Raw genomic sequence first — 27,820 nt, 5'->3', positions numbered from 1 at the left:
TCTCATTTTAATTCCAATGTGTTCTTTCTTCTATTTCAATAATAGGAATTTTTTTGAAGAAGTCTAAGGGAATTTATACGGATATCCCTAGGATCGAAACGTGATAAAAATTTTTAATCAACCATCCGTTTTTTTTAAAAGCAAGTTTTCTCTTTTAAAAACATATTAAGTAATGTGAAAATTCGTAATGTATTTGTATTGATAATTCGAAGTTAAAATATCGATGTTTGTAGTATCGTTTAACGGTTGTCGTCGGAAAACCAGTTTCCTTGTTCCATTAAAAACAGGGATTTTGCCAGAGAAAATTTTTCTTTCCCGGCAATAGCATTATATTCGCAACTTTTCCTATTCCTCCCCTGTGCCCGCGTTTTCGTGGAAACAGGAATTCCATTAAAGCTTTCAAATCGGCCGACTCTTTCATCAGACAGGATCGATTTTACCGTCATCGTCTATTCGAATTAAAGCTATATATCCGCGCGTTCCAGACTTGGCGGAGCATATCAATCTGTATGCATTGCACACGGGGAAAAAGTCAGTCGCTGCAGTTAAAATTAACAGAGAGACGTTCCGACGAGAAATTGGCGAAACTTGGGATCGAACGCAAGAGTCGGAAAAATAAAGCCATGAAATAAAATTGAAGAGAAATAAAAAATTTGGAAAAATAATGAACGAACATGATTCTTCGACTATCTCTTTCGCCGTGATCTATTACGTGCAACAGTTATCATATTATATGTAATGTGCTAATTTATTAGCATATCGTAGGATATTTCAGAATAAATACAGAAATTATTGTACAAAAATGACCATCGAGATTTATTAAGTTTTAAAGTTAGATGAAGCTTGATATATTTGAAATACTTTTGAAGATTTCAAAAGGCATAGCAATACAAAAAAATTAGTGTACAAAATTGTGAATAGACACTGTTTTATAAGCAATTGAAGTTTGCGTAAAACGAAGCAAGAGAGAAAGTTCGATACGACGGAGATAAAGATATTTGTGTATACACTTTTGGAAAGTCGATTTTAATAAAATGAAAACGAAACAAAAAAAAATTGATTTGCTCCATTTTCCATCGTCGTATTATCATTCTTTTCGATCTCGTTCCAACGAAAACTTGAAAATTGAAAAAACTCAAAACTTCACGTACAAATACCACCAAAATTATATATCGTACAACTTTTTCCATATAATTTCGGCCTTTGGAATCCTTCATAAATTTTCCACACATAGCGATTTCAATATCCTTCGCGATGTATTTACAAAGAAGTTTAGCGCCGTATCAAATACGGTAAAGTTCTCGTCGAAGACAAACGTACGCGGTGCCATACGATCGATAACGCACGCTTTAAGAAGTTTATCGGTGTCGTGCAGGATGCTTGGACTTCAACAGGCACGGTCACGGTTTCGTATCGATTTTTTCGTAGCGAATTTGCGAGGCCCTCTTCCCCCACTCTGCGCTCGAGTTTTCGCGAAGCACACTAGCGGCGTCTTACGCCGAAACTCGGCGACGAAATTCTGCGGGCAATTTGCACGAGCAAACGTATAGGCTGGCGCGCAAGTGGGTCAGCCTCTCGGTATCCGCGTGAAAAAAAGGCTTAAGGCGCTGTCTGCGGCGTTTCACTCGGCTCTTAACGCGTTCAACGGCGGGATAAAGCCGATGTGAATCGTGGAATTTCCTCTCGGCGTTTTCTACAATTTTGCACGTGTAAAAATTCTCCGATGGGAGACAAACGGGATATATAACGGGCAGGATTTTTTTCGAAAGAATTTATTATTTATCGTTATTTATCGTGGATTTTCGGATAATTTTTTATCTATCGGTTTAGATTATTTTCAAGCCAGATTTATTATTAAACAGTTTATCTCGCGAAAGCGTCTTGCAGCTTTCGTTTCCAGCCCTTATGTAGGAAGTTGTGAAAGTGTTAACATTTCCTACGTATTTCTGGGCCGTTGGACAGCGGTGTTAACACACTGGTTACCGCTTCACGCGCTACTCCAGGTATCCACCGTATCGATTGCTGTCTGCATCGTGTTCAGACGGACAGAATTGTAGAGAAGAGCTATATCCCTGTTTCTAAAGCCAAGTAAAAATATCGTTGAATATGTGGAAATAAAATGATGAATCGATATCGCCTGAAATGAAATTTGCTATATATATATGTTATGAGAGGAAATTTGTGTTTGAATCGGCGACTGTCTCTTGTCAATTGATGCCAAAGGATTGCGCTTCTATATAGTTGGAAGAAAGAATTGTAATTTATTAGAATTATTATATTTGTGCTCGACTTACCAATACCAATAAAGAAAATAGATTTTATTTCGAAATTTGTTCTTAAGTTAGATAGACCATTTGATGCCAAAGAATTATTGTAAAGAATTATTATAAATTAGGAAAGAAAAATGGTAAAATTGATCAAAATTTTTTCTCTCTCGCGGAAGGAACGAAGAAGACGGTGGGTTGATTAATTAAATAACATTGGAGAATTAATTATCACATCATGATTATGGATTATCATTACACGACGAATTTTATACCGTTTCTTACTTCAACCAGGATAGATTTGGCTTCGATACGAACGGGCCAGACGATTAAGGAACAGGCGAGGTGTATTTTCGTCGGCCTCGCCGACGAGGTATCGGTACCGCAAAATCACGTTGCGCCATTCCCACCAACATCGAACTTGCTTCTGCCAGGGAGAAACCAACAGAAAACGTGGCACGATTAAACCTCCTATAAGTCCTGCTAACTGTCTAACGAGCTCTGAACAATGCGAGGACCTCGATATTCTCAACGATATCGATCCTGTTACGTTTATCTCAATTTTTCTGTGTCTCGTTTCTTCAAAAATTGATGTTTCGAAGAAAATTTTCATTTTTTACCAAATATCGTTATTTGGATAAATATAAATTTATCATATTGATTACGTAATCAATTTTAAAAGTATCATCAAATATTTAGACACACTTTTTTCATTATGATCAAAAATATCTCTAAAAATTTGCAAGGGAAACAATTTTCGAATAATTCCACAGCGCACGTTCGAATGAATTAAATTACCGAACAAATCAAAATATTTTTCATTGACCTATGAACGAATCAATTTTTAGATATCTGGATTAATAATCGTGCAACACGTATAACCTCTGAAAATCTCGAACGAATCGAATTACTCGATAGAGCCGAAATATTTTCCATATAAAACTCCGTGTTTGATCCACGGAAAACGAAACAGTTTTTGAATCGTAAAGCGCACGAACGCGTTTGACGACTTAATTCGGAAACTTCCAATGAGCTGAATTATCCAATAAATCAAAATATTTTCCATTAACCTATGAACGAAGCAATTTTTTGATTAGTGGTATGTACGCGTCCGACCTTCCCTTTGAAAATCTCGTATGAACCGAATTATTCAATAGACCAAAGTGTTTTCCATATAAAATACATATTTAACCTAGGAACGGAACACAATTTTTCACGATTGTACAGCGCACGCCTGGCCGCGTACTGCTTGAACCGTGTTCCAGACCGTCGATTCGCAAATAAATCGCGATAGACGTCGCTGAATCGCATATGTTTCATCGATGTGCAATGCCACACCGTTTGGCGCTGCGATCGTTCAGCTTTGCACGCTCGCGACACATCCTGCCGCTCTCGAAAGACTGCTACGTGCCATTACCGGCTGACATGTTTGGACATCATTGTTTATAAGCGCTTTTACACGCCGCTCGGAATACCGTGCAATCATTGTGTACAAAACGGATAATTGATCTAGGGAAACAAAGTATATAATTTTGTAATATCTCATAATCGATTATATGCGATATATAGGAAATGATCCTTGTCGGTCATTCGTGTTACATATATATATTACATTGACGAGTGGGGTTAGATATGCGACGATACGTGTTAATGTGTCATCGAGATTGCGACATAGAGATAAACCGACTTCAGTGTCGTATTTATGTATTATGTTACTTACAATTGTTGGTTACAGTTTTAAGATGTCGAGCCTTTTGATCGATCTATACTTTGTGTCTGATAATGTGCTTGAATGTGTACATATCGTGTACATTCGAGATATATATCTAAGAAACTTTTGATTTAAGAGTTGTATCTGATAAAAATGTAATGGAATATCTTTCTATGAAACGGTGTTCTCAATCAATCGTTCGAAAGCAAATATTGTTTTCGAATAGTTTGCATTAATGACATCATAGGATCGGTGTTGCGTAGTATGATATTATATAGTACCATAAATATTCATGTAATTGATTTGCATATTCATAATCATTCTTCATGTGCAGGTTGAAAATTTAATTCCTTTTTTTTTTATTTTATTTTATTTTATTTTATTTTATTTTTGCATGCCACTCATGTAACTCAATTTAATCTAATTTATCGTAGAATAATTTAAAGCTAATGTTGTAAACCTTTGATTTAAATCTGATGATCTGATGTAACCTAAGAAACCTAAGAACTCTAAAGTCTCAACCTTAATTAAATTGCAAACATATAAGAATACGAAATCTTATATTTTTCTAGACTCGAAGTTGTTAGTACTGCTAGAATTCACTGTCGCGTTGTAAATTGCCGAGTTACAATTCTGATTCATTGAACGTGAAACAGTTGGGATGAAATGCCGAATATCTGACTCGAACTGCGAAGGGTTAATATTTCGTTCATTATAGGTTAGAATCGAGTTGTACACCTAATAATAACACGTTATGAAAGTAGTATTACGTGATGGAAATAAATCAATTTTATTTCTAACTTCGTATAGGTTACACATGAATGAGTACACGGGTAGTCTTCGTTATTATACCTTTCTCTCTTTGTCAGTTCGTAAAACTTTCACGCAGGTTATTAACGTATTACTACGTTTCCAATCGAAATTATACGTTCCGTGTTATTATAGTTGTATTGAATCTGCCGGTTGTAATTAACAGTACTTTCTTTCGCGGAATTTATCCTACTTTGATCTTACTTCTAAATTCTCATTTTCTTTATCAGTAACCAACAACTAACAATTATAAACTAGACTGTTAATTATAATTTTTCTTTCGTAAAATTATTTCGAAATATTTTTTTCAAAAAGAAATTTTCGAAAACTTTATAAATTCTGAATAAAGTATGACACCGCAATTTATCAATAATTTTTACTTCTATCGTTTTTTTAAAATTTGGAATTACACACGATATCATAATCGTATCGATCGGTTATAATTATCATGCGTCAAATTAATCGTGTTAATTTTTATTTCGCATTATCACATTTCGATTTTAATATTCGAATTAAAAAAAAAATGTTTCGATCCTCGCGTAATGGCGGCCGTATGCGAGAAAGAGGGGCATTTCGTTAAACGATTCTTTAAGGTATTTGCAAGACTCGATTTTCATCCTAGGATCATGAATATCGTATACCACGTATACGTGCACATGTGCACGTTTTTCATATCGAGCAGCAGTTTGCCATTCGCATGTTATCGATCGAGTACTCCCTCGAATACTTTTGAAGAGTCGATTATCGAAATTTTGAGAGACGGCAATTTTTATTCCTTCCGTTTCCTCGGAATTTTTTTTACGAACATTCGAAACTCTATCGTTGCCGTATCCGATTAAACGCGAACAATTTTGTAAACGTGGAACGAGCATCGCGTTGCAATATTATTGTGGCACAATATTGTTATCACTGTGAATTTATTGTTGTATTGCTATGTAGCTATTATTAAAATGATGCGATAATGTAATATCTACCCAATAAGACGTGGGGAGTGTAGTGTTTTGATAGTAGACAGCAGAATTATCCTCGTCATTACTTTTCTGACTTCCTATTCGCTTCACTGTTATTATTGACTCATTGTTCCTCGCTTTCATCATAGAGTGAGAGTACCGAAAATGGATTAATACTGGCAATTTTCACATCTAACTTCCTGATTATATGCAAAGCAATCTCAATGTCTGATATTAAAGCACCGCGCTATATTCTTGATCCAAAAAATTGGAATTCTACGTTTTATAGTAATTCCTTTTAGCTTTTCTAAATATTTTCTATTAGCTTTCATTTTTTCTGTTTCTTCTTTGTGAAATCTATATGTACAAATTTAGATATGTCTAGATACTACTAGATTCAGTTGCAATGTTTGCAAACACAACATTGCTGCGCATTATATAAGATGATAACACTTTTAAGGATTAGGTTACGTTAGATAACCTAATACTTTTTCTAATTAACCTTTTTAAAAATTACGTTAGTAAGTTAGAAGCGAAGTTTGCGTCGGATCGTGTCTCTCCATCTCCGTCACTCCGTCGCCGCCTCGCTTTTGTCTCCATCTCGCTTCACTCGACGCGAACTTCAGTAACCTGTAACTCGACGAATAAGCCTCAACCGAAATTTTTACGCGTCAACTTTATAATAATCGTTTCGACATTCAGAATCGAGCATCCAAAAATCTCCCACGAATATTTTATCACCCTGTACGTAATGTACAATATACCCTCGAGATGAGGCCTGTCAATGGATTTTCGACAGGCTTCGCGAAATACTTGAAAAACAGAAGGACGCTCGAACATTTTTGCTGCTGGCGCGCGCGCGCGCGTATACACTTCGCCCCGGACAAAAGGCTTCTCCTTCTCTTTCTCTCGTTTCCATCGTCTATTTTCATCTTCGTCGCTTAACCGTCGGCTGGATTTCGTGACGCCGCGAGCGAATAAGGGAATAGTCGCGGTGAAAAGGAATATAATCGGCGAAGAAAAGGAGAGAAGAGAGATAGTCGATGGTGGTGAAGTCGAGGAGAGAGGACGGATGGTGGAAGAGAGATGAATATATGAGAGGAAGGGTTCCTCGCCGAACGAACAATACGAAATATCTTCCGTGAGAACTTTCTACTTGCAAAACCTTGTGGGCCTTATGGTGTTCGGTTTCAAAATACGAAGCCTGGTCCAATTCGAGAGAAAAGAATTCTCTCTCTCTGTCTCTCTTTTTTGTTTCAGTATTGTGTGTCAGAAAAGGGAGGGATATATATATATATATATACTTTTTTTCTGCATAAAATTTTCGTTTTTTTCGATCGTGGTGACACGTCGACAACGTTGAAATTCTAGTTTCTTAATCTTATCGCGAAGTATTGAACTTGATAAGGATTGGGAGGGAGTCGAAGTGGAGCATGGTAAATCACTGTGCTGCTCGTGCAACTGGTATGAAAAGATTGTTACTTTGAAATTCAAATATATTGTAATGATATTTCTTAATTTTAGATTAATATTATGGAAATGATTTATTTTTTACGATTACAGAGAGGCAAAGTCTAAAAAATCTTTTAACTCGAAAATTAGTCTGGATAGTAAAAATAGAGCTTAACAAAAATTCAATTCTCGTTGAATATTCTTTTGAAATAAATCTCTAGATCCTGACTTTTCTTCGATATTGAATTTTTAAAGCGGAGAAAGGGGGGGGGAGGGGAAAAAAAGTTCGCAAACTAAGAACTGAAAAGATCAATTACTTGCAAAATCTGAATTTAAACATCGGCAAACGAGAAATATTCAAGCCGGAAAAAATTCAAGGAACAGTGCACAACTAAAGAGGATGCAAATGAACTATTCATGGCTTTTCGAGGAGAGTAAAAAGGATTCGCACATAAGAAATTAAATCTTTGGAATTAAAAAAGAAAAAGAAAATGGTCACAAGAGAAAAAGAAAAACAGAAAAAAAAATAAACAAAACACAATTAAAATTTATCTTCGACTGTGAATTATTTTGATTTATTCTTTGATTTCACGAATAATCGTACATATTCTCTAAAATTTTTTAAAATTGTTTCATAAGGTTTCATAAAGCTCTTTTTTTCGTGTACTGACTGCTAGGTTTCCTTGTGTTGTTCTAGCTATAAAGTTACGTACTTTACACAAACTTATACACAAACTCATGCAAGGATGACTATACACACGCACTTACATAGTATACGTCAGAAAATACGTGGATTCCAGCAGCACAGCTATGGCCGACATGTCGATTCTGGTTAAACGGCTGTCAATTTCACGCAGCTAGCGTTAATCTGAAAAATCTTGAAAATTATTGCCTGAAAATTCTTTGCTTTTAGTGCTCGAATTTTTGTTCGTGCTAAATTATTATTGTTGATACGTAATGTTTCCTTTGTCGCAAATAAGATTCGACAAATAAAATTCGTAATACTAATGGAAAACTGTTCAGGGAAGGAAAACCTGGCAATTATTTAATTTCATTAAAACAGATCTCAAATTATACTCTCTTTTTGTTTTATTCGTTTCCTTTTTCTCCAATTATTTAATAATTCTCTATTGCTATAATTGGGTCACGATCGATCAGATCTATTTAAAATTAAAATTAAATTTATTTTATACGTTTAAAGAAATAATAATTTTGTCGAGTCTTCGAGTAAACATGTAAGATACGAAAGAAAGTGAATTAACCTAAACGACGTATTTAGACCAACAAACTTTTTATCCAATTCTGTGGTCCAGTTTAGGTAGTACGAACAGTGCTCAAAATAGCGTAACCCGAGTAGACAGTGGATTATTTTGAGCACACGATTTTCTACTTTGAGCAGCACACTTTCACCGCTAAGTTTTCTATTTAACTTTTTATTATGACCATCTTAAATCGTCTCTGCACGATTTTTTTTTTTATAACAAATTACTCGCAAAAACCCACCATCAAAGAAACTTCAAAATTCAACTCGTAATACGAATATCACAATATCGTATCACTGATCTGACACTTATGCATAGACACATATGCAATATTTGCGTTATTTTCGATTAAATATATCGTCAAATCAAAACTTGTCGAGAAACTTTTCTTTACCTTCTCACTTTTCTCAAATGATTCTTGTATCATGTCTGTCATAAGAAAAAGAAGAAGAAGAAAAAAATAATTAAGCAAGATTCTTTGCAATAGAGAAATAATAATAAAAAAAAAAGTAGATGGCGCGTTAAGTGCAAGCACTTCTCCATCCGAACTACTGCCTCACTCTCTTCATACATTGATGACGTAAACGGGATGCATTACGTGCCATAACGAACAGAGATTCACCCTGTCCTATTTACTTTTTTTCACATTGACATTTCTTTGATCCGGAAATCATCGACCATTACGAAACAAGTCCAACAAGGATTTCCCTTCGACTTGATTTCATCCCGGCCAATAAATCAGGATTATTAATCTCGCCACTACTACAACCAATTCACTTTTTCTCGAGATCGGTATCACTGGAAACCGTTGAATGGAACAATATAAATGGATGTTATAAGACAATCTCGAGCGCTAATCACATTTACTGAGAGAAATCAGAAGTGTTTAATCAACATACGTAGAATCTACAGTTTTAAAATTTTTACTTCTTCTTCTTCTTCTTCTTCTTTTTCTTCTTCTTCGTATGTATAACTTGATGTGTATATGTGTGTTATAATATGCGCTTGAATATAATATCTATGAATTCGTGTATCATTTTATCAATATGATTATTTATTATTATAATAGGATATTGTTCATTGTTCACAATGTATAATTATTTGTTGTAATAATTATATGGATTAAGTTGAAAAAACACACGTATGTGTTAAAGTTACGCGAGAATTTGGAAATTTCGGTTTTCAATCGAGTATCCGATTCTCAGAATTCTCAAAATTTTCGAAAATTAACAATCATTTGTAATCAACGAATCATTTTGATATTTCACAAATATCGAAAGATATATTTTCGAGCCTTTATTTTAATTTTCAGAACAAAAAAATTTGAATTCCCGAAATTTCGAGAAATCTGACGATACTCGTCACAAGAGACACGATCATTTTTTATTTTATATCCATCGAACTTCGCATCAAAAAAATCGACAAAGAAGTAAGAAGGATAACAATTCCAAGGAAATTCCAATTATAGAATCGAATTATTACTACAAAAAAATGATAAAAATAGTCGTGTAATGAGTTTCGAATCTTTGGTGACAGATGTTTTTTTTTTTGTTTTTTCTTTTTCTTTTTTTTTTTTTTTTATTATTTCCTCCTTGCAATTAACGGGAAGGTCGATCGGCTCTGTTCCATGCACGCCTTGTCAGAAGTTAGATTTCTCGATAATGCTCGTCGTTCATGAATTTCCATCGAACGTATTGCGCGTGACGTTCCCATAAACGCGTACTCGCGTGTCAGTCGCAGATTATGTTTATACAGCGTGCACGTGACCACTGTGTTTATTTTCGCGGTTTTCTTTGAGAAAAAGCTCATCAATTTTTCAACGTCTCTCTCTCTCTCTCTCTCTCTCTCTCTCTCTCTCTCTCTCTCTCTCTCTCTTCACCACGTGAGAAATTTGTTTAACAAATTTCGTTTCTTATCCTCCAATTCATCGTATTAATCTTGGATTCGATCGACGTTGACTTTTTCTTTCTTTCTTTCTTTCTTTCTTTCTCACTTTAGATCGGTTCATTTTTTTTTTTTTATCGATTCGCCAGCAAAGTATCAAATATCTTTCGAATCTTCCTTACGATCGACGTGATTAATGGCTGCAATTAAATGGTGGGAAAGAAGATGAAATGAAAGTAATTTAGAAAATTGTCGAGTGTGAAATTTCGATCGAATAATGATCCTATGGTGATCAATTTTAGCGTCGAGTGTACACTTTTTTTTCTTCCCCCCCCCCCCCCATTGATTCTTTCACCGGCGGATATCGCATCGATCGAAGCAGGAAGGGAGGCGATTCGAAAATGGCGAACGACTTTTGTGTTAGAGTCAATCGGAAGAAGGATCGATTAACATCAATTAACACGTCATTCATCATCGATTATGAATGCTTCAGATCACTTGGCAGTCGTGATAATGATTGTAATTATAAAGCGGCTGTGATAAGCGTCGATTAACGACCGCTGCTCGTAAATATCACGTGATTCACGACAAGTACAGAAGCACTCTGACCAATTAATGACATTATTATAGGGCGAGCGGTCGCAAAAGATTTAATTTATATAATGAGATATTATATCGCGATATTTTCTTATAATAGCCATATAGTAGAAGTCTAGAAAAAGAAAAGTATTTATTTTTACAATTATATGTACCCTCGAACGAAGTGGATTAGATCATCCTTCGAAACGGAATAATAATAACAACAACAACGAAACTTTTATGAAAGGAGGGAAAATGCAAAAATACGAAACGTTTTCAGCAGAAGAACGAGAGAGATACGTACAAATTTTTCTCAAAGGCAAGATATATCGCGATATTTTTTTAATCACCGCGTAGAAGTAGAATCTAATTTTATTTTTGGAATTATATAGTTCCAAAAGAAGTGGATCAGATCATTCGAAACAGAATAATAATAATAATAATAATAATAAAGAAATTTTTATGAAAGGAGAGAAATGTTTTCAGTCATCGTAGAAGAACGAGAGAGATTTTCACAAATTTTTCACAAACGCAGTTGTCGATGAAACGCTTTCGTTAGATCCTTTACAAAAAGAGAGTAACTTTCACGAGTGGAAAAGTAAAAATTCGTCCGCATTGAACACTTTAAACTTTAACTAACAAGCAGCTGTTGCAAAACGTGGCGCGATCACCTCGCAGCTAGCTAATAAAGCTCGGTATAAAGTAACCATCAGCGGTGGTTTTATTCAATGATGCCAATGACACACACGGCACGTCATGTACGTTCACAGTGGCTCTCATCCCACTGAAACATTCTAGTAGAAACGTTGGTTATCCCGTTCTCAAATTTTTTTTCCTCCATTGATTTGATTGGAGGGAATTCTTTTTTTAAGATTATGTACCATTTATTACTATCAATTGATTAATAACATTCTGGATGAACAAATATTGTAATCTTTGTATTTGTTATTCTTTTCGAGAGAAAAAAAAAAAAGAAAAATATCAGATCCTTTAGAAAATGTGAAAGAAAAAAGCGATATTATTTTATTTTCGTTGCATAGAGATATTTTAGCATTGCGATGAAGCAAATATATTATTATTCCTTTGGAAAAATGAATGAATGAGAATGAATCAAGTCGTTTGGGAGAGAAAAAAAAAATAGAAGAAGCATTTTATTTTTCTTATCACGTTACGTGAGATTGTGCGTATATGTAATCGTGTTCGACGTGATTTCAAAAATAAAATTTGCGTATCGAAGCGCGTCTCTTTATTATTCTTTAACAGAAAAAGAAAAAGAGAAGGAAGAAACGTTCAATTAATACGAACGATGATTGGTCAGGCGAATACAAAATGGAGGAATTTAATCGATATCGCGACCGCTTAAGCGTGTCTTTGGCAACAAAGGCAAGAAGGGGGGAAAAAAAAAAAACGAAAAGAAACGGAGTGAGAATAATATAGAGTAGGAGGGAAGGGAAAATGGGATGGTTCCAAGTTACATAGTGGTGCAGTGCAGACTTTTTCATACTGGAATGTCGCGTTTCAGCATTCCAGACGAATAAATGGGAATCCTCGATAAATCTTTGATCTTCACGACGATTCTGTACTTAAACTTGCCACTTGGATGTAGACGACGTCTATTCATTGCGTTAAACTTCGCAATAGTGGAAATAGCGCTAATTCTCTCGTCGATATTGACTTGGGGGGAAAAAAAAAAAAACTATCAGTTGCGATCATTTATAAAAAAAAAAATTAATATCATTTTTGAGATATATGTATAAAAAGAAAATATGTACAAAAATTGTTAAACAATGAAAATGAATGTTAAAGTTTTTTGTTAAAATATAATACGGAAGATGGAAAGATTTTTTTTTTTTTTTTAAGGTGGAATTTTAATAAGATAAAGATACAACTTTTTTTGTTTCGTGGAATAGTTGAACGATTGTTTCTGCTCCCACGGAGTGTTATTCCCTGATTGTATCTCTCTACACTACTAGAAATACCCACATTTTCACCTGTTGGAAATTATTCTTAGAATTGTCATCAGACTTGGGGCAACTCGATATTCCTTTTGCATAATTACAAATTAAAATTGTTCCCTTTTTTTTTTAAATCCAATTACCATCTTTCTCGAGCAAAAGTTTCGTTTTCCTTCTCTTTCCTTGGCGCATGGTATAATACTAATCATGGTAGCCACTAATAATGGCTGGCACTGAACTTGTTGAAGCGATATCACGAAGGTCGTTGAAAGCAACGACGCGCCTGATAAATTACCAATTATTCAAACTTCCGAGCAATTTCGTTTTCGACGAGGTACATCAACAAACAAGATACAACAAATAAATAAATATATACCGAATGCGAATAATAAAGCTTTCACTCGCTTTTCGAAATTCGCATAAGAAGTGAACGTTATATCAACTATGATCAAGCTTCGTTCCTCGACAATGCTCGCTCAATCGATCCTCCTCCTCGTCATCAGATTCATTTGCACTTGACACATATACGCATTATTACAATCTGCATATCTAATCTGATGGAACATTTTCGAAGATCGAATTCAACTTGATCGAATTTCAATAATTAAATCTTCGAAGGATCGAAGAATTGTTGTTGTAGTACGACGACAACACATTCGCTCAGTCACATACACACGACCTGTTGAGGCCAGCGTCGGAATTGCTGTTAGCGTCAATTCAGATAGCCCTCTAATCCCGTGAGATTGAGCAGAACGCTAGGCGGAAGTGAAGGGAAACGGCGGAGGGGACTGGGGGAGAGGGTGGAGGGGGGAGAGGGAGGGAGAAAGGGAAAGAAGAAAGGCAGAGGAGGCTGCACGTCGCCTTGGCTTTAGAGCCAAGCGAAGAGCCAGGGTCGTTTCGTGGTAGCCTATGGCCTATGCCAACACCTAACCCGAATCTCTCGGCTTTTGATGCTGAGGCAAATCGAATGCACCTTGGAGAGAGAGTTTTGAAAAGGTGACGAGAGTCGGTGACGTCCGTCTTCTCTGTCAATCGTCGCAGAGGAGCACGACGATTGAGAATTCTTTAAATCTTGGTGCTTTGGATTGAAAGAGAAAAATATGCTAATTATATATATATTAAAATTTTGCTCGCCACAGTTGAGTGGTTTAGTGTATGTATATGTATATATATATATTTATCTTCTTTTATCATTGTTGTTTTCACCAGAGATAAAGAAAAGTGAAATTTTTTCAATTCGAAATTTCTCTGAATCTCTTTTAAAATTTGAATCGCTGGTAAATCTCTAATTTCCTAAAATGCATATTCACGAATATTTGTTAAAACATTTATTCGACGACAAGAAGAAAAGAAGAGAAATGATAGGCATTTTCAGCTGTATCCAATTTCATATCAAAACTCTCTTTCTAAGAGATCAGGCTCGATGATCGAATAAAATCGTGAGAGCCACTGGACTCGTGATACGAGGTCTTGCCACGGTTCTCAAGGAACGACGAAGTCTAATAACGGGCTGCTGCTGCTGCTAGTCGTCACAATTATGCCCATTATACGAAGTGTAACGGTGGAGAATCGCCACCGGGGTATCATCGTTGATGGACGATGATCCTTGATACGATCCGACGTATAAGGCCACCTTTTCTCTCTCTTCTCTCCTCTCGGTTGAGAACCGCTGGCCTCGAAACGCACGGTGTCTCCCTCCTCTCTCAATGGCGTTAAGCCGTAAAAAAGGGCCACACACTGTGCTTGCCCGTAACAATATTCCTCCAATACGACGGAATACCTATCGTTCTTTCTTTCTTTCTTTCTTTCTTTCTTTCTTTCTTTCTTTCTTTCCTTTTTTCTTTTCTTATCGGAGATTGACGACGACTGCAGTGAAAATTCGCATTGCGGAGAACCACTGGCCACCGCTGTTATGGCTGCACGAGCGAATATATAGTGGGACATAAGAACGGGCGCACTTTGTTTTACCGTTGTTTGTCTCCCGATCTCGAATAATAGCTCGACCTCGGCTTGATCCGGCCACGAAATCTTTGGGGCATTGATTTGAGCAAGAATTAAAATCCGCGTGGAGAGAAAGAGAGAGGGGGGGGGGAGGGGGTCTTCTCAACTTTCTCGAAACTTTTTGACGCTAATATTAATTATTAATAACGATTGTAAAAATAAACGTTGTTATTATTAATAAGTGAGGAGATATGGCATTTATCGTATGCATAGCGATAAGTGAAATTATCTAAGCATTGAGTAATTCGGTGTACGATACACTGTGTAACTTCTAGGTTACACGGTTATACACGGTTGTAAAGTAGATTATTCGAGATAAGAGAAGGCTTCGAATAATATCTTATCTCTCCAGTGTGTCCACTATATATATATATATATATATATATATTTATAATTATATACATTCAAAAATACTCGTGTTATCCGCAAAATAATTAATCACTATCTCTCCAAAACATGATGGCCTGCTATAGTTTATTGAGAAAAAAATTTTACATACGTGTACTCCGATCGTGCTATTATAAAGCACGAGGTTAGGTTAAAATTGTTGATCCCATGCGATGCAGAAGAAAGAATTAATTTAATCTCGAAAACGTGGGTTTCCTTCTAATTTTATTGAATTGTCGTTTAATTCTACATTTTGCCAAATTTGTGTACAGCAAATATTATCCTTTCCCTTGAAGAATTCTTGAATTAATCATACGATTAAGGAAACAAGTAAAAATTCAAAGAATAAAATTAGAATCAACCTGGAATAAATTACAATGCAAAGCGAATATAAACGGGGAGATGGTAGTAGAGTGGAGTAATTTGCATATTGTTTTGTTAGGATACACAAATATGTGTAAAGTTTACGCAGGTTGAAGATCTGATAAAGTTTTCATGATTAAAGAAGAATTGCTTATCTTATGCTGTTATGAATAATTCAATTTCCAGTTGAGATCGGTTTCTAGGTTGAGAACCTCTATAAGTTGTTCCTATGCGATCTCGACGATACAAGAAGAGATCCAGCCAACTCTCTTAGTCGTCTTGCATATGTATCGCAATTCTTCACCTCATATCACCTGCACGATACTGTTACTCAATTATACGAGGTCCTCCGCCATTTTTTTTTTTTTTTTTTTTTTTTTTTTACGTCATCGAACAATGCACAGAACTCCTCTGCCTTTCGTACTTATTGGAACTGTATCAAGTGGATCGTGATTATTCGATTTATATATATGCGATAAAATATTAGAAAATATTTTGCAAATAAATTGACAATGGAAATTACATTTTGAGTGTAGTTAATTCGTCATATTCTACGCCTCGATGAATCATAGATTCGTAGAAGTACAATATACATCGTAATACAGTTAGGTCATAAATTATTCCATTGAATATCTGCATTGACTGATTTCTTAACATTCGAGACTTTTCATTGTATTCCATTTTAGAATATGACACGAAATAAAAATTAATTTTTTAGTGAAAAAATAAATTAGAAACGTTATATTCTCCGGCAAAAATTCGTGAATTATATAATCGTATAGACGATGGATTAAGTAAATATTTGTGCAGTAAAAAGTTATAGTCAAGGAAATTACAATAGTAATTTTAAATCTTCACATATGAAAGTACGCAGTATTGCGTTATTTCAATAAATCAAAAAAAAAAAAAAAAAAGATTATTCTATTTTGTTAAGTTAATTAATTGAATGATTATTGAAAGAATAAGTGTTTAACATTTTTTTTCATCGATGTGTTTCAGGAAGACGTGGCACGCGGATTCGTTTAAATGGTGGCTCTAAGGGGTTACATTGGAAAGCATGAGGGAAAGAACGCCCTCTGCCGACGATACCCCGAAGAGGGCTCCACCAGCTCCACCCAGAGGTTAATATTTAGACATCAATATCATTAAAAATTAAAACTCTTTGACAAATACTTACATTTTTAACAACGAGTGAAAACGAAAGAATTTTATTTTATATTCTCTTTTATATATTTATATTCTCGCAAGAATTATTTTACTAACTCATTTTCCGAAATTAATGCAATATAGAGATCTTGGAAATCAATGAAAATTAACAATTTCTATTTCGCTTTAAATTATTATCTCAACATTAATATATAAATTTCACTTTCTGTTACAAATAATATTTAATCAAATTTGATAAAGCTCATTACTTGATTATTTCGACTTATTTACGATCAACGAATTAAAAAAAAAAAAAGAAAAAAAACTATGTTGTCAATCTGTTTAATTGAAAAAGCCTTTATTACAACGCATATTGATTACAACACGTTAAATTATTAATAAATCATAAAAGTACAAATTTAAGCCGAACAATTCGCGTACAAAAAAGAGGTAAAAAAAAAAAAAAAAAAAAATCTAATCTAACCTACGAAGATATGAAAACGTAATTGAAACGGTGTTCCTCCGTCCCAATTTCCATTCAGACTTATTCTAATCACCCTTAGAGCCTCGTATCTACATATAGAGTCCCACGACACGAGTATTGCGTTCGGTCTATAATTAACCGCGCGTTGAACACCCAAAACCACGAGGCTTGCGGTCGTAGATGCGATAGGTAGACGAGTGGCGCGACTACTTTCGAAACACCCTGTTCGTGCGCATAGACGCCGCGCATTTCCGAATGATGCGTTATGTAATAGCGCGCAGGTTGCAGGTTGCGCCTCTCGGGTGGTGCGCGCACGCGCGGATGCGTGCACCCGTCACGCCGATATTAAGGCGCGATACCGCTCTGTGGATAGGTTATGTGTGCTAGTGAAACTGTCGTGCTCACTGACAAGGGCCTTGAAAGCGATTTCTAAGCAGTCACGTTCGTAAACGTGCTCTTTTCTTCTCCTTTTTCGTCAGTTATATTTAAATCTCCCGCAGTTTCGCTCGTAAAGATATTATCAGGAATTTTGTAGATTTTTGCCGTTTTTTATGGAGACACGATTAAACATTGGAAAGGATAATTTTATTTATTTATGCGATATACGAATTCTGTCAAGTTGGTATAGAGTATTTTGTGGATCAATTTTTCCATTCATGGAGCGCCATTAAAACTTCATTGGATTGCGAAATGAGAGTTGTTGTTGTCGATTGTTCCAAATGATTCTTCGAAATACGTACAAATATGTTTATCTGTTTGTATGGTATTTTATGGTTCCGATGTAAGTACTAGATTGGTACTAGAGTGTTATAAATTTTATAGATCACCATCTTTCGATTTTATGAGACTGAATATTGGGCCATGATAAATTTTTTATAGGTTAGGAGAACTGCTTGCCTATTCGAAATATAAGTATAACTTTATTTATTTGTGTAATGTATAATAATCTAAATCTACCATGAGATTAGTGATGAGATGTGGTATTCCATAAAAAAATTAAAAATTTTGTAGATCATTTCGATTTATGAGTCGAGATTGAATATTGATGTTGTTAAATTTTTTTACCATCACGATCGTGAAAGTTGCTTGATTATTCATAAAAATTCCAAATATAATTTTATTTATTTTTATATGTTTATATAATGAGCTTAAATATAGGATATTACAAATTTTGTAAATCAGCATCATTCGATTTATGGGTCAAGATTGAATATTGAGTCGCGTTAAATTTTCTGTAAATCGCGAAATCGTAAAAATTTCGAAACACATTTAAATATTATTTTATTTGCAATCTACTAAATTTTTATAATTTTTAATTTTATTGTAAACATTCAATTCATTCGATAATCGTGGTGCTATGCATGAATTAACGTACTGGTCATGCAGGAAGGTTGAGAAATGCTGTTATAGATTGGCGATATAGAAAGAAGTGACATCGAAGTGTCTTGAGGGCGATTGGTTATCGGAAATTGATTATTTTTGAATATATAGGGGGTTTTAAAAGTTATTGATTATCGTATGTAAGCAAAATAATGCACTCTCGAAGTTTTTTAATAGAAATTTAAAGTTTAATGCAATTTCTAAAAGTTTTTTAATAAAGCCTTAAAATGAATTATCGATCCAAGAAAATATCCAATGAATACAAATCAACTATCGAGTATTCGCAATTAAATTAAATGAAATGGTCATTCACAAGTATTCACAAATTTGTCATAATTTTATATCGTTAAAAAAATTTTTTTGCTATCTCATACGTAGTTACGTAAAAGTCACTGATAAAAAGAAAAAAGAAAAACTAGATTTTGACACGAAAGACGTGGGTGGAGGTAAATATATTTAAAGACTTGGTGCTATCACTTTTCAAGCATAATGCAGTGGGTGTTCCAAAGCTATTATAGCTCCCACTGACGTGACAACGATAGGCAAAATTAGAATTTTCCCGAAGTTTATATCCTCAATTGGCTATTCTTATAATAATTTAATTCAAAAGTCAATATTTTCGTGGAATTGTGCAGATCTAAGTAACTAATCCTTACTTATACAACTTAAACTGAATGTTTAAAATTTTCACATTTATACCTCGTGCTATACGTTTCAAATATTTTTAACGATCGTTTAATCGTTCGATCGTTTTTTCATATTTTCAACTTATCTATTGTCCCGTTCAAATTCCACGTCCCGTACAGAGATTGTACAGATAGTCAGAGGGCTCGGGCAATTTGTACCGATACCGTTTAGCCAGCCATAGGATTCAATGGGATTTAGGTTAGGTCCGTGTCCACGTAGCCGCAGTGCCCCATAGCGGTCGAGTTCAGCCATTTTCGTGGTCACAAATGGCAGTGGGATTCCTGGTTAATTATTGTGCCTGACTCGCGTTTCACGCTGCATTATCGACCAGCCATTTGTGCTGCTCTTTGGAATGCAAACTGTTGAGTTTCAGCAGGTATACCAACAAAAAAACTTTACTTTTTTACAATTCTGTTAATAAAACGATGAATTAAACATGAAATTCCCGATTGGCTGTATTGATATTTTTCTCGTAAACAACCAGAAAACGGAATTCTATTTACTTTTCTTGGAAGAATAATTTTATACTTGGATATGGATTTTTTTTTTCTTGTATAAATTAATCTCGAAATTATTAATTGGAATTAAAATTGAAATAACGTGTTTTTCTTAAAGATAAAAAAGTAGAATAATTAGAAGCGGTAAAGATTTAATATAGAAAGGAAAATATACTGTGTGAAAAAATTTTTTTTTATAGATATAATTTATAGATAAAATTGAATTGATTGTTAAGTTTGAAAAAAAAAAATGTTGTAATAGCCAAGAAAACTCGGAAAGATAAGAGAGAATACGTGTTACAAGATGAATAATTTATCGTGAAGACCAGCGGAAAAGAGAGAGAGAGAGAACAAGAAAATTATTAGCTTAAAATTGAAAATGATCGATAACAAAATCAGAGATTTTGCATTTGTTGAATTATTTATTAAATAAATAATTTATCTGAAGGATCTCGAAGAATGGGTTACATAAATAAAGAACAAAGAAAATTTTATTAAATATAAGTAAATACGATAATAATTATATAAAATATATTATTTATTCAATTAACATAAATATTATATTTGTTTAATTACATGTATATATCTTTGGTTTTGAAAAAAATATCGAAAGATTTGACAAATTTACTGTTATGATATATATATATATATATATATATATATATATACAAATTGATATAATAAGTAATATGGAATAATAATAATATTCTGTTTCAATTATTTCATAATTGTTTCATAATTATATCTTAGTTATTATTAAATATAATATCTTAATTATAATAATTCTTTATAAATATTTATGATTAATAATTAATATATAAATAAATTAGATTTAGATAATAAGTCTGATTTGAATAACATTTTTAATATTGTATTTTTTTTTTTTTTTCCTTTTTTATCAACAGTATTATGCAGCTTTATATATACATATACATTTATACATATTTACGTATACATTCCAGATTATAAATACGAAAAATATTCCTGAGAATTTATTCCAACATCATTATTTATTCGTCTTTCATTATTCTCGATCGATGTACACGAAATAGAAATTTCCATTTTTGCAAAGATTAATTTTATACCCTCGATGAATGATTAACAATAATAATTCAACAAGTTTTCGAGATAAATTTTGCAAGATACGAACGAAAGGTTGTACCAGGATGTTCATCGATTTTTTCTTTTTTTTCTTTGTTTCTTTTTTCTTCTTTTTTTTTTTTTTTTTTTTTGTTTTCACGAATTATTGGCTCGCCTTTGTTTATCACCGATAGATGGATATAAAAAGTGGAAATGTACCGTACAAAGGCTACTGACTATTTTAATTGATTGACAGGCCGAAGGACGCTCGTGCGATTGTTGTTTTAATAGACTGCACCGTTGTACAGTTATAAATTGCACAGTTAACAGTGGCTCGAGCCATCTTTGCCACGCAACGGGTGGGACGAAAATGACCTGGCCTGAAAATAAGCTTTCACTGCCATATTTATGAATGACGTTTAAATATGTATCGAGGGATCCCCGGTGGCGCGTTGTGAACAGCGCAGTGGAATTAAAAGGGTCACGAGTTTTCGTATTTAGGATTCGTATATCGGGTAGGATAAAAGTAAATTCAACGAAAGTAAATTGGCAGGTAAAATGGGAATGAAAGCGAGTGGAGAATTAATTTAGACAACGATAATCCTTTACGGTTTAACGTCAACGAGAGTGGAATTAGAAGCGAGATGAATTTTCGTAATTATATACCGGGTGAAACGAAAATTTGAAATCACAATAGAATAAAATTCGACGAAGGCAACTTGGGGTAACTGAAGGTTATAGACAACGATTACTCGATAATTTTTTCTGCCTTAATGTTAATAGCAATGGAATTAAGAAGAAGAATTAGAAAGAATGAATATTTATATACCGGGTAGAAAATTTAAAAATAAACTTGATTGAAAATAATTTGATATACAATATTATTGAATGATCTTCCGTGGCTTGATGTTAATGGAATTAGAAACGAGATGAATTTTCGTATTTATATACCGGGTGAAACGAAAATTTGAAATCACAATAGAATAAAATTCGACGAAGGCAACTTGGGGTAACTGAAGGTTATAGACAACGATTACTCGATAATTTTTTCTGCCTTAATGTTAATAGCAATGGAATTAAGAAGAAGAATTAGAAAGAATGAATATTTATATACCGGGTAGAAAATTTAAAAATAAACTTGATTGAAAATAATTTGATATACAATATTATTGAATGATCTTCCGTGGCTTGATGTTAATGGAATTAAAAGCGAGATGAATTTTCGTATTTATATACCGGGTGAAACGAAAATTTGAAATCACAATAGAATAAAATTCGACGAAGGCAACTTGGGATAACTGAAGGTTATAGACAACGATTACTCGATAATTCTTTGTGCCTTAATATTAATGGCAATGGAATTAAGAAGAAGAATTAGAAAGAATGAATATTTATATACCGGGTAGAAAATTTAAAAATAAACTTGATTGAAAATAATTTGATATACAATATTATTGAATGATCTTCCGTGGCTTGATGTTAATGGAATTAGAAGCGAGATGAATTTTCGTATTTATATACCGGGTGAAACGAAAATTTGAAATCACAATAGAATAAAATTCGACGAAGGCAACTTGGGGTAACTGAAGGTTATAGATAACGATTACTCGATAATTTTTTCTGCCTTAATGTTAATAGCAATGGAATTAAGAAGAAGAATTAGAAAGAATGAATATTTATATACCGGGTAGAAAATTTAAAAATAAACTTGATTGAAAATAATTTGATATACAATATTATTGAATGATCTTCCGTGGCTTGATGTTAATGGAATTAGAAGCGAGATGAATTTTCGTATTTATATACCGGGTGAAACGAAAATTTGAAATCACAATAGAATAAAATTCGACGAAAGTAACTTGGGATAACTGAAGGTTATAGACAACGATTACTCGATAATTCTTTGTGCCTTAATATTAATGGCAATGGAATTAAGAAGAAGAATTAGAAAGAATGAATATTTATATACCGGGTAGAAAATTTAAAAATAAACTTGATTGAAAATAATTTGATATACAATATTATTGAATGATCCTCTATGGCTTGATGTTAATAGAATTAGAAGCGAAATGAATTTTCGTATTTATATACCGGGTGAAACGAAAATTTCAAATTAATTGATTATGATCGCAATTCTCCTAAACAAATTCTAACAAAAAGAAATTATTTCACGTATCATTATATTTTTAATCCCTTAATATCTTACAATTTACACATTAATTATAAAGATATTTTCAAGCTCGAAAATCGTATAATTCAAAAAATAATACAAAGAGATAAAAATATTCAGAATTGCATCAATCTCGCGGATGGACTTTAATAAAAATAAAAATTCTTCAATTAATCTCCTCGCAATAATTTTCGTGGCCAACGCACTGTCGTCGACATCGTTCCACACGTTCCAAAATTATTTCACGAAGCGTCGATTCGTACGCGCACTCGATTTATATATACGCATTTGTACGCGCATTTAAAGAACGCGAAAGGGAAGAAATCATGGTTGATCCGTGAGATTGCGCGATTAAAGGGTCAGCCTTCGGTCGTAAGTCGCGTGTAATATAAACTGCGCTACGTCGTCGTGCGAGGGAGAAAAGGGCGCACGCATCTCCCGCAGAGAATGGGGAGGTGTGGTGGTGGTGGTGGTTGTAGCGCGGAGGGGAAAAAACAGAGCGGTGCAATTTGATGCAGCAGCAATACCAACCGCGCCGGTGATAAAAAGATCGATTTCAAACGCGTCGACCCTTGCCTCGAAAGCCAACACCGGCTGGGAAAACGACTTTCTGAGAGGAAAAATCGGAACGTGTTTTTATTCTTACACTGTTTATCGAAGATTGGTTCATTGGTTGTTCGTTCGATTATATTTCATATGGGGGAAAATGTAAGGAACGATTAAGGATCACGAGGTCATAATTAATGTAAATAAATTTTATGGTAACTTCAATGGTAACAGACTTTATCGTACAAGATTCAATTATTTCAATTGATTCATTATATTTTTATATCGTCGATTTATGGAAATTTTTATCGCGAAATTGAAAACACATTTTTCAACACATTTATTTTTATACATCGAATTTTTCGCACGAGGGAACGAAAATGCCATGATGAATTTTCATTCCATGGCTTCGCTCAATACGTTCCAAACGTGTAAATTGTTCCTGCATTCCTTTCGAGATGCGTTCACTTCCCCATTTCGAAAAGAGATGAGAATTCGTATTTCCGTCACGTGGACGCTCAATACTCGAACTTTTAGAGCATTTTTCTTTTTTTTTTTTAGAAAGAATGTTTCGAGCCCGATCCCTTAAATAAAACAACAAAACAATTATAAATTCAAAATAAATCTTCTAGTTATGAAATTGTTACTGGAACGGTCTCACGATACTGGATACTGCTCCTAAAGCATGACTTTCTAAGACGATCAATGTTAGCAGGTTGGTATGTAGTATACGAGAATTATCCATTCTGAAAACATTCCAATACGAAATTCGAATTCTTCCCTAAGAGTTCTCGTCTCAGGGAGAAATTGATACAGATTTACATGGAAAAGAATTGATAAAACAATATATTCGATATATCACGGTAAAAATATATACAACAAAATTTCATTCCAACAAAAATTCACATTGCAACGCGAATATAAATCACGGCCAATATCAACCCGTGTCGTTTCGTGTCGTTTAGTACACTCAACCCCAAAAACACTTTTAGCCTGAAGGAAGCTGGAAGGAAGAAGGCGAAGAACTGGGTCAAAGCTGGGAGAAACTGTTCAAAACCGCGGCAAAAACTCATTTTCTCGCGATCCTGGCGTCTTTCTTCGTTCGAACGTGGTAGAACGACATCATAGACCTCTTCTGCTCTTCTCCCTTTCTTTTTTTTTTTCACCCCTCGATGGCGTGAAAACCAGCCACGCGTTGCAATTAAACAGTCGGTGTTCTCGAGACACTCGCCTCGTTGCAATCCACGATGCAACCAGACGCGTGCAGACCTCTGTGTGTAATCGTGCAATGAAATGCAAAATAGGATGTCAGTAGCTATTCTTAGTCGTGTCTATGGTTCTCCGAGCTCCCTTCGGGAGGCTTATAAATCCTAAATAGTTCGTAACTTCTGCGTGAATTATGGCCTTCTGCAACGTGTAATTTCGAATGTGGATAATGGAATGTGATTTTGTATCCTGTTTTTTTTTTTTTTTGGAAAACGAACAAGTGGTTAGGAAGCTATGCATCGTTTACAACAATTCGTCCAGGAAGTTTTTGGGATAATTTCACGGGACAAAAGAAAATTATAACGTAAATTCGAAATAAATAAACTTCGAGTTATATAAAATTGTTATTGGGGGCAGTAACTCACGACACTGATATTAAACTTAGGAAGCGTGACGTTTCTAAGACGATCAATGTTAGCAGGATAGTATGTAGCACGCGATAACTATCCGTTCTGAAAACATTTCAATACAGATTCGAGTGGAATTCACTTTTGGAAAGCACGAATTGTTTCGTGATTGACGATGGCTGTAACTGTGTGTGTACGACCAGATAACACATAACATCGAAAATGGAAGTCGACCACCATTTTGTCGTGGCCCATTTTTAATAAAAGGAATGGCGGCTCGGCCGTTCTCGATCGTGTTAATTCTTGTACAAGCGTGTTTTTCCCTTCATATTTCGACTCTTCCTGCGGCAATAATGATTGAAAATCGACGAAAGACTTGATGAAGTACTTCGTCTTCAAGATTTGTTGTGTTTAAATGTCGTGTTCAAAGTTTACGAACGATTTCGATTCTCATCATGTCACATAGTTGTAATTCGAAATGAGAACAACCTCTCAACAGATAAATTTTATTTTCTTTCGATTAACGATGGAAAAAAATTTTTTTTTTTTCGTTTAAACGAGGGATAGATTAATGACGATTAATAAATTAAATTGTTTGCTCGTCAAAGGATCGGGAAAAATGGATCTCCACGAGCGAAGGAAGGGAAAGAATTGGAAATAAGAGAGAACTGGGCTATTTTCAGGAGGAAAACATCGGCTTGTTATATATATTCCATGAATTCGGGTAATCTCGACCAGGATACTCGAGGAAATCGCGCCACTAGAGGCGCACGAACGTGACAATCGAAGGATTCAGGGAATCTGCTTGCCTCTCGAAACGTGGAATAAAACTAGGAAGCTTTAATCCACGTCTAAATTCAACCTTTAACGCGAGGAGGAGAGGAAATGCCTATGGATGGAGGATGTTTCCAGGAAAAAGCACTTCAATCCTCTTTCTCCTGGTTTTATTTGTGCCGACCAGTTGGCAATTATTCAGTCAAGAAGGTCGTCTTGACTGAAAACGCTTCCCCTTTGGATCCCAAGATCAAACTTGAATCCTGATACCAATATCGTTGAAACGTTGTCTCTGGTTTTTTTTTAAAGAGATTCAACACACAGTCTTGTAAAATTATTTTTTCTTTTTTTTGAAAAATATTCAACAACATACTATCAACCAAGAATAATTATTACTATATATAAATTTATTTTACATCTTGTCAAGTTTTATTAAAAATATACAACTGTATATTGTTTGTTTAATTGATCAAATAAGTTTTCAATTCACAGTATTAAACAATATTATATGAATTTGAATTGTGAAGTGTGTAGAATGATATTTTGGAAGAATCATGCATATGAGTCTTGTCAAGTTTTATTAAAAATATACAACTGTATATTGTTTGTTTAATTGATCAAATAAGTTTTCAATTCACAGTATTAAACAATATTATATGAATTTGAATTGTGAAGTATGTAGAATGATATTTTGGAAGAATCATGCATATGACTCTTGTCAAGTTTTATTAAAAATATACAAATATACATTGTTTCTTTAATTGATCAAGTAAGTTTTCAATTCACAGTATTAAATAGTATTGTATGAACTTAAATTAATGATAATTGAATTTAAATTATATGAATTTAAAAACTTTTATTAATTGATCAAGTAAATTTTCACAATATTAAATAGTATTGTATGAATTTGAATTGAAGTATGTAGGATCATATATTTTGGAAAAATCATACATATTGTCAATTTTTCTTTAATTGTCCAATTATCTGCCCAACAAGTTTCCAATTTATAGCCGATCAAGAAAACACAACTGTACTGATATTTGTATAAAAGACTCGACCTAATATTTGCCAGCGTCCCCAATAACTGAAAACTGGAACGCAGCCTAATTTAAAATTCTTGAAGCCGTGTGCTTCTATCTATCTATCATCCGTCCAATCATCTTTAAAAGTCGCATTTTAGACTTTTTATCATTCCAAATTTAAAATTTTGTCCACCAACCATCAACTTGATACAAATTTTTGCAATTTTCATATTCGCACCTTTGGCGAAATTAATTTTATCGAAGAGAAAATTTTATAAAAAGAAATAAAGAGGGACGGTATCGGTGATAATTCAGTTGTCAGACAAGGAGAATCGTGAAGAGGTGAAAACGAACATGCTCGGATTCGAGCAAACTCGACGCAGGTTCAACGAACCCTGTTTAATTACACGGCTCCACACTGGCTGCGCCACGCTGAAACGATACACTCGGTCTCTCGCGGATCTTTTAGACGCCACGTTCTCTACTGATTAGCATGATCATCTTTATTAATTCGAGGACACGTCACACCTAGCTACGCTACGCTTTTTTCGCGTTGGAATTGAAATAGAGAAACGAACTTCAATGAATTCGAGCGATAATTCATTTAATAATAAATAAAAGAAAAATTCGTGAATTTTTATCTTTTCGAGGAAACCAAAATCATCGTGTATATTTGATCATCTGTCCAAAATGTTATTCTACGTTGATTGAAATAATAACATTTCAGAAGAAAAAAGTTAATCAATCAAAATTAGGAATCTTTCTTGAAAATTCTTTAAAAAAAAAAAGACTTTAAAAGTAAT

General features: G+C 34.1%; 1 protein-coding gene across 2 annotated transcripts in view; it reads left to right on the top strand.

The window, feature by feature from the left end:
• LOC100867285 (uncharacterized) overlaps positions 1-27,820 on the top strand; it is a 73,095-nt gene that overhangs the window by 8,750 nt on the left and 36,525 nt on the right. For both annotated transcript variants that reach the window (XM_086906159.1, XM_086906160.1), the window contains exon 2: positions 16,618-16,739. In XM_086906159.1, coding sequence (XP_086762285.1) covers positions 16,676-16,739 — 64 coding nt within the window. In that variant the 5' untranslated portion in view covers positions 16,618-16,675. The remainder of the gene's footprint in view (positions 1-16,617; positions 16,740-27,820) is intronic.

This window comes from Apis florea, unplaced genomic scaffold (assembly GCF_048593485.1).
Source record: "Apis florea isolate Af1SG1 unplaced genomic scaffold, ASM4859348v1 contig_2492_pilon, whole genome shotgun sequence".
NCBI lineage: Eukaryota > Metazoa > Arthropoda > Insecta > Hymenoptera > Apidae > Apis > Apis florea.
The sequence above is the reverse complement of the archived record's forward strand: the minus strand, read 5'-3'. Positions and strand labels throughout refer to the sequence as shown.